The sequence below is a fragment of the Equus caballus genome, chromosome 7, assembly GCF_041296265.1.
Source record: "Equus caballus isolate H_3958 breed thoroughbred chromosome 7, TB-T2T, whole genome shotgun sequence".
In the NCBI taxonomy this organism is placed as follows: Eukaryota; Metazoa; Chordata; class Mammalia; order Perissodactyla; family Equidae; genus Equus; species Equus caballus.
The window spans coordinates 61,892,828-61,901,906 of record NC_091690.1 but is presented as its reverse complement, the minus strand read 5'-3'; the positions used below and the strand labels follow the sequence as shown (position 1 = coordinate 61,901,906).

Sequence of the window (9,079 nt, the reverse complement as noted above, 5' to 3'; positions counted from 1 at the left end):
GTGAGTGCAGCCCTGAGCAGTCCGGACGGGACTCTGGAGTGAAAGTTTTAAATTCTTTTTAAACTGTAGGCTCGGGGGCGGGCGGGCGGCTGTGGGGGGAGGGAGAGGTGTCACCCTCTACTCAGGAAAGCGCGGGCGTGCAGGGGAAAATCGAACTTGTCTCTGTGGGGATTTTGAGCTGGGGCTGAGAGCAAGCGGAAACTTGGCGAAGGAGAGTAGGTTAAGAGAGAGTGTGTGGGTGGAGGGTCTGGGGGCTTCTGCTGTAAGACCCTTTTCGTAGTTGGGGAGTGTTTGGGCCTTTGGGAGATTTGAGGAGAGTGCGGATCTGAGATTCCAGTAGTTTAAAGGTTCTTCTGAGGAAGTTGGAAGGAGGGACCAGAGTGTGTTAGGGACTCTTTTAAAGGAATTTAGGGACTGTGTCACTCTTAGATCCTTATAGACTGATTAGGATGGGAAGAGTAGATACTCGACTTAGGGGATTGGAGTGACTCTTTTAAAGGGGTTTTTATGTCTGCTCTTGTCCTGTCCGTGTACATGGGGTGTGCCTGACAGTCAGTCGGCTTTTCTGCGGGAGGAGGAGCATTAAGAGGGTCGTCTTCTGACTTGGAGGGGGAAACCACCCTTGAGGAAGGAATGAGAAGGGACGGTTACTTCTTTAAAAGTTTTTAATAAGATAAAGGGGACGACCTGGAAGATTTAGGCGACAGTGCTAAAAGCAGATGTCTTTAGATATGGGCTCCAGGCCTCGCAAGTGTAAGGTGTTTTGGAATCGGATATTTTTTAAAAGCTCTGAAATGGATCTCGGTAATCATCCAGTCCCAACAGTTAACCCAGCTGTGTCTGGAGAGTCGCCAGTAATAACCGAATTGACATTAATTTTCAGTTTCATGGTTTTAACTTATATTCAATAAGGTTAGCAAAATGTCTTGACAGTTCATTCAAAGATAATACTCCAAAATGTGAACCACCTTCTTATAATATATGGTAATAGCACCTGGATATCTTTTTAAAGTCTTTAAAGTGTTGTAAGAGGATGGTGTAAAGTTTTCATTTTCTCAATTTGACTAGTTTTAGAAATAAATATTACATCTTACACGCTCAGTTCCTGTATTCCGCATCACTGCATCAGTGACTGAAGCATATATGTGGCCTGGTGTCACGACCGAAATTTTCACTGAAGAGATGGGAAAGAATTCTTTTTGCAGATAGAGGAAATATATTTTGGGAAGTCAGTTTGTGGGATTTGGACTTGACATTTCTGGAAAGCTTCTGTTGAGTGTTACTATAAATCTTTCTTTTCCTATTTGTGCTTCCCAAACTTGTTTGACCCTCTTCATTCCAGTCCTTGGAGCCTGTTTTATTTCTGCCTCTTCTTAAATTTCTCTCTGCAAATTAGGTTAGTGATTAGGAGCGCTGACTGGATCCAAAAGTTAGGTTAAAACCCCCACTCTACTAATACCTGCTTGCTTGACCTTGAGCAAAGTACTTTAGTTGCCTCACTTTCTTAAAAATGGGGATAGTAATGGTATTAACTGCATGGGATATTGGTGAAGATTAAATGAGATAACATAGGTAAAGTGCTGAAAAGAGTGCCTGCTCCATAATAAGTACTATACAAGTGTTATGTAATTACTACTACTTATTGTGTGCCCCCCCCAGTTTTATTGAGAAATAATTGACATACATCACTGTATAAATATAAGGTGTATAGCATGATGATTTGATTTACACATACTGTGAAATGGTTATCACAGTACGTTTAATTCACATCCATTCATCTCATATAGATAAAATAAAAAGAAAAAAAAATTTCTCCTTGTGATGAGAACTCGTAGGATTTACTCTCTTAACAACTTTCCTATATATCATATAGTAATGTTAACTATAGTCATGTTGTACATTACATCCCTAGTACTTATTTATCTTATAACTGGAAGTTTGTACCTTTTGACTACCTTCCTCCAAACTTCCCCCCACGAAATATTATCTCTTTTTCTATGAGTTTGGTGGGTTTTTTTTTTTTTAAATTCAGCATAAAAATGAGATCATAGGTTATTTGTCCTTCTCTAACTTACTTCACTTAGCAGAATGCCTTCAAGGTCCATCCAAGTTGTCACAAATGGTGAGATTTCCTCATTTGTTATGGCTGAATAATGTTTCGTTGTGTATACATATACCACAACTTCTTTATCCGTTCACCCATTCATGGACACTTAGGTTGTTTCCATGTCTTGGTTATTGTAAGTAATGTTGCTGTGAACATGGGGGTGCAGTTATCTTTTTGAGTTAGTGTTTTTGTTTCCTTTGGATAGATTCCCAGAAGTGGAATTGCTGGATCATATGGTAGTTCTATTTTTAGTTTTCTGAGCAACCTCCATACTGTTTTCCATAGTGGCTGCACCAATTTTCAATCCCACCAGCAGTGCACTGGGGTTCTCTTTCTTCACATCCAAGCCACCATTTGTTATCTCTTGTCTTTTAGGTGATGTGTTGCTTACTTTGTGATGACATAGTATAAACTTACTGTCTGACCCTTCTACATACTAAGTAATCAGGCAGAAATGTTGTGAAAATGTCAGTAGCCTATTTGGACTGAGGAAAATTTCAGGGGACCTAACCATATGGAATGCTTATATTCTTTTTGCAGACCCTTAAGGGGAATATATTCTTTGTGAATTCTAAAGCTATTCAAAACCAAATGATTGGATTAAGCCTCTGTTTTGGTTCCTCTTTGAATAAGGACTTTTAACCTTTTTTGTGCCTTGGACACCTTAATGAATCCTGTGACACCTTTTGAGAATAATATTTTAAATGTATAAAATACAGTATATAAGGTGACAAACAAAATCAGTGATACAATTATGAAATGCTATAAAAATATTTTTAAAGCAAATTTGAGATTTGTTTTAATAAGTAAAGTGCTTTAATATAAAGTGCTTTTTTATTAGCACATTGAGTAACTAGATCTAGCAGCAGGTCTGGTAGTAATGATGGACATAGACAATTGTTTGACATCTGCAACAACTATAATATGATATAAAAATACCTGATTCTTATTGGTGAGGAAGTCCTAGCTACAGTAATATTAGCATTTTATTACCAGCATTATAATAGAAGGAAGTGCTAAATTTCAGTGTAAGATGGTGAAAATTAAGATGCCATTTTTTTTGCCATTTATCTTCACAGGTCCTCTGAATCCCATCCAGGGACCCCACATCCTAGGACATAGGTTAGGGGAAGCAGGAAGGGAGGGGAATAGAGAACTCCATAAAAAGGAATTCAAAAAGAGCTAGCAAAAGCAGTGGTTTTACTCGAGGGAGCGAATAATGACAAGAAGGCCAAAAACAAGTGGGAAAAGAATGTGTTTTTGAGTTAGTGTTAAGGTAACCTGAGCAGTTGCTCCTGTTAAAGTGGATCAAAGAATTGAAAGGACATATTTTAAGATCGTTGTATATGTATCTGCCATTTTACTGAATTTTTTAAGAACATAGGACTGCAGAGTAGTTAGCTTCTGGAAGAGTACTAAAAGTTGCTTAGTAGTAATATCAGAGGGCTGTGTCTGGAGACTTGTCTTTTGCTTAAATCACCTATGGCAAGATTAAGGGACAGGGTCCTGCTTCCGTTTCTTTGTGGGCAAATGAAGATGATAGTGCCTATCTGTTGCACAGTATCATTCTATACTTGGAGGAGGGGCCAAGGTGTAAATTGGCCTGTACACATAGTAGACACTGAACAAAGATTTGCTTTTAAAAAGAATGAAAGTGTTGAGGCTGTATTGCATTTCCATTAGATTCCATCTTGATTTGCTTTTGGAGGAGATGGGTAAATTCAGTGGTCAAAAGTTAAAAAAAAAAAAAGCAGTGTGTCCTATTTACAGTGTTTTGTGTGTCTTCTTGATTAGCAGTTGAATTTTTAGTGAGACTAAAGAAGCTGGTGAATAAATGTCTAATAGTTTTACTAGTTCATCTCTCTAGTGTTAAAAGATAATTTTCAGAAAAAGGTAAGTGAACACATGTGAGGGAGCCAGGCAAATGTAAGTCAAACAGTACAAATTTATATGAATTAAAGGAATGTAGATATGAAATTGCAAATGATGGCAATAACTTTTCCAGAGTGGAAGGGAAGATATTTTAAACCTCAGCCTTTGGAGACAGCATTTGCCAACCGTCAGTCATCTACAACTTAAAATGAGGTGTACGATTATTCAAAGTCGATGAAGAGGGCTAGAATCTGACAACATGGGTGTGCAATAGATAATACATAGTTTTCCATTGAAACACAGAATTGTTTTCTACAGTAGATTTTTAACTGTGTAAATACAACTGAAAAGTGGGGAGAAATAGGAATAGAGAAAAACAGTGTTTTCAATGTAGGAAGTGAACTTTATTACATTTTCTATCTCTATAAGGGCTGATTATATTTACATTAAATGACAATTCATATATTTATTGAGCACGTACTGTGTGCCATGTGTCCATTTTGTTTCTTTTTTTTGCCCGAGATAATCAGATTTCAGAATAATTTCTGTATTTTTTTTAAAAGCATTTCATTTTGGTAGGAACCATTTGAAGTTTTGAAAACCAGCCCAAGAACTACTGTATGGAACCATATTGTTTTTAAGTGAATTAATGTGAAATTTTTGACATTCCAGTTAATTTTTAACCTTCTGTAATATCATAAAATGAGCTTTAGGAAGCAATAACTTACATCTCGTAAGGCAGTGATTCTTAGACTGTGCTGATGGATGTTAATAGGCACTCTCTCCGTGAAAAAAGGCTTCCTATGTAATGAATTTAGGAACTACTGCCCTGAGGTGATAGGTTTAAATAAATCTATTCCAAAGAATACATTGGAATATGTAATCAAAGGCAGTAGTTATGAAGTCTTTTGAGATTAGAGGTCCATTTATATATCTTGTACACTGGAGAGAGGGCATAAGTTAGGTGAATTTTCAAGGTTTCCTGCAGTCATTTCTATATTTGGAAGGATTTTACTATAGTTTCTGGAGTTCGAATATATGAATATCAGTATTATTGTAGAGCTGTGAATCAAGTTTCACTTGCAAATAAAAGCACAGAATATGTAGGACTTTTTAAAAAATTCTAAATGATTTGTGTTATAAATAAGCAGAATTTAATGATGATAGGATTTTCAGAAACTGAGTCTGAAGTAGGAAGCACTCCAGCCTCTAATAGCCACCAATCCTGTGCCCAAACCTGAGCAGCAGTCAAATAACTTATGAAGAGATGTAATTCAGTCAGATTTAGGAGTCCAGCTTTGGGTTTGGATCCCAGCAACCCTAACCAGGAGACCACTTAGGCTCTGTAAGCAACACTTCCTTATCTAAGAGTACCTTCTCTGAAGAGCTATAAAGATGAAATGAGCCAGTGCATTAAAGCGGCTGGCACAGACCAGTGCCTTGTTATTTAAGCCAGTATTATTCTTACCATTATCATTCTGAGTAGCTTTTTTCAGTTTATATTTTTGCTGAAATGTCAAATATTCACAAATTCTAATGTGTCGTTGGTTTGCTTTTTATCCTCATTTGGAGGCAGGAATAAATTTTTTCATTTCTTGCAGAATTTATTAATTCTTTCAGGTCAATCAGCAGTTACCCAGTACAAAGTCATTTGCTGCTAAGTACAGTATTGCTGTTTCATAAGATTTTTCCTAATTTACTGCCTACAGGACGATGCTGTCAGTATAGAAAGTGGTACAAACACTGAACGCCCTGATACACCTACAAATACGCCAAATGCACCTGGAAGGAAAAGTTGGGGGAAGGGAAAATGGAAGTCAAAGAAATGCAAATATTCTTTCAAATGTGTAAATAGTCTCAAGGTATGTTCAGAAAGATCCTGTGGGCTGAACGCTAGGCTTCAGAATTATTTCTCGGTGATAAATATTTTATGCCCTAGATACTCTGTCAAGTTTAAAATATTTTAAAATTAGAGTATTTTGAAGTTTTCTTTGTAATGCAGACTGCATAGTTATTATAATCCAGCCTATGTTTAGCTTTTTTGTTTCTTGTTTTAATTTAAATGGGTAATACCTAGTACACAGGCTGGGTTTTCTTTGTTGTTTGTATTCAGGTAAAAGATTTGGGGAGATATTACTCTTTGTATTTTGGTAAAACTTAAAAACATAAGCCACTTCCTGGTACCTGTTACTAAAAGAACTGAATGTGACCCATTAATTTTGAGTCACCATAAATTGAAACAGCTGTCTTTAAAATTTAACTCCTATCCTTTGTTTTATTTGTAATTGTTTTTTAAGAAAAAGGTGTCAGTTATTCTTTTTAATATTCAGTATTTGGGGAAAACAAGAGGTTGGAGTTATTTAAATTACTGCTTCCTCAATAGTATTTTTATTTATAAAAATGATTACTGATATTTAAAATGTTTTCCTTTACATATATTGATTTTCTGTTTTTTAAATTTGGGAGTATTTTCTCTATACTGAGCAAAACTATACATTATCTTATACATATGTAAATTAGAATTTTTTCTAAGTATCTAAATATACTTTTATCTAAAGTCATCAGAAAGCATAAGGAGCTATGGCTATATAGAAAATATTTTCTTGTCTGTGTAGCAAAATTCATTGCTCAGTGTGTCAAATTATACTCTTAAAAGAAGGGAAATCTCAGTATATTAAAAAAAAAAGCAGTGTCCATTATAGTTTCATGTTAATATTTAATTATGTTAACCTATTTTTAGGTAATGTATCTGGAAGGTGATTTTAACTGCTATTTAAATATTTTGATTAAATATTTCAAAAACCTAAAGCTGTGGCTTTTCAAAGAATAAGAAATGAAAGTTATTACACTTTAAATGTGAAAACAGTGCCTTAAAGTGAATAGGAAAGTTACTGTTAAATGTTAGGAGACTGCCAGTAAAATGCTAAGGCTGAAAAATAACTGTATGTACCAAAGTGAGTACTTATTTTTTTTTGCTTACCTCTTTATAGCCTCTTTGTAACTGTGAAGTTATAGTCCATTGCCTTCCCTGGCCCCCACTATTCAAGTGTTCTTGTTCATTATAAAACTTCTTGGTATGCTTTTCTTTTAGTACCCAAATTCAAGGTTATTTTAAATTGTTTCCATAGGACTAATAGAAGGCAATGATTTGGGTGGATCTGATAAGCTTCACTTTACAAGGGAGAAATTAAACCTAATAAAATTTAGTGAGTGCTAGAGAAGCTGTGTTAACTCTTAGGTCATTTGTTAGTTTCCTATTTCAGAAAAATAAATCATGTCCTTATGTCGTAAGAGATTAAATGCATATGCTGCAATTATCCAGTTGATTTTGATTTAGAAGAATATGGTTCGGTTTAAGAAAACAGAAGGCAAATATCAAAGTATTTGCATAGATAAGTGCTTGTTACCTAACCTCTGATTTAAGTCTTTGATTGTTATAAAACTTTATCATGCACCAGTATTTTAAAATGTGAAAACTAGATTTACAGATATCTTTTTAGTGTCAGAAGGCAGTTTATGTGTGATATATGAAATAGCAACCTGCATTTTGGAAAAAAGCTGTGAGTGGGATGGTCAATTTACTACCATTTTTTGGTTTCTAAAATATATTAATTTTTCTTATTTCATGATTATTTTTTAGGAAGATCATAATCAACCATTGTTTGGCGTTCAGTTTAACTGGCACAGTAAAGAAGGAGATCCATTAGTGTTTGCAACTGTAGGAAGCAACAGAGTGAGTGTTGAGGGGTCTGTTGGACATTTGACGTGGTTATCAGACTCTGGTGTTAGTATTGAAGTGTAATGATCTGGAAGTAAATTTTGTATTGTTGGTTTGACAATGTTATTCCTTTATGTAAAAGTGAAGCACTCTAGAAATTGTCAAATTAAAACTAGTATTCATGACTAGAAATACATCTTTATTTCATATATTACTACCAGTTGTTCATAAAACAGATTTCTATTTATATTTTTATAAATATTTTATTTTGAGTGATTGAAAGAATTATTTTTACTCTTTTTGGAAGTGATTTTAATAATTATTCAAATTAGGATAAGAAATCTGTGATTTCTTAAAAATAATAAATGTAATTAGTGGCTGTTTATAAATGCAAAGCATAAATCCAGTGGATTTATATAATAGTTATTGAAAGTATTTTAATTATTTGCAATAAACATTGGTTTGTTTTTATTTAAGGAAGCCAGAAACATCTTGAATTGAGAAAAGTGCATGAAAAAAACCATGCTGGGCACATATTTTAGATGAGGTCAATTGCAAAGACTTATTTATTCATTGCATGCACTTCTAAATAAATGGAGAACAGGAAGATATTCCCTAGTGCTTCCCAAGGAGTCTGAGGAGTTTTCTATTAAATTGAAATCACCTCAGGGAAAACTTGTCCTCTGAGTCTTTATTAGCTAACATTCTGGTTATCTATTAGTATTGTACTAGGAGTCAGAGGAATAATAAAATAGAAGTAGATTGGTGTATTTGGAAAAGAAAGATGGAGGAAATAGACTAATTGGATATGGGTTGGCAACAAATATAATTCACTTCCTCTACCATTAGCCCAGGAGGAGAAGAGCGGTGAATCTGAGAGATGTTCTGTAAGTTGTTATTTTAATTGAGTAAAATAAAATTTGATGCTTCACTAGTGATTGTGCTAAGCCTCTTAGAGAAATAAAAGAACATGGTTTTTAATGCACACAGTTTTCTATATTGGTTTTCTTTTTCGTAGTGTTGATATTCTTTTTGTTCTCTGTCAAAATTAACGTGATGATAAGGGAGTTGTCAGCTCAGTATTTGTCAAACGAGAGCATATTTCCAAGCCTTTTTTCTCTTTTGTTCTATAAGTTTGAGAATCCTACAAACACACATGCATCCATTCTGGCCTAGATCCTTCCTCTTTCTGTTATCTAAAAAGTAAAAATTTGGCTTTAGATAAGTTCCTGGAAGTCTTTAAGGAAGTGTAATTACATTCAAGGTTCTGGTGCTTTTACTAGGTCATTGAAATTCTGAATATTTGAAACTCTCTACTAAAGTTGATAACAGCTTTTTTTGGTGTTCAGGCGAATGTAGATTGTTATATATAATCTGCTTAT

The 9,079-nt window shown here is 34.7% G+C and overlaps 1 protein-coding gene across 4 annotated transcripts in view; it reads left to right on the top strand.

Annotated features, from left to right (window-relative positions):
* The window catches only part of EED (embryonic ectoderm development), a 30,095-nt gene that overhangs the window by 850 nt on the left and 20,166 nt on the right, over positions 1 to 9,079 (top strand). For 2 of the 4 annotated variants that reach the window (XM_023645611.2, XM_023645610.2), the window contains exons 2-3: positions 5,689 to 5,841; positions 7,620 to 7,712. The exons of the other annotated variants lie outside the window; for them this stretch is intronic. In XM_023645611.2, coding sequence (XP_023501379.1) covers positions 5,689 to 5,841; positions 7,620 to 7,712 — 246 coding nt within the window. The remainder of the gene's footprint in view (positions 1 to 5,688; positions 5,842 to 7,619; positions 7,713 to 9,079) is intronic. 4 annotated transcript variants of the gene reach the window in all.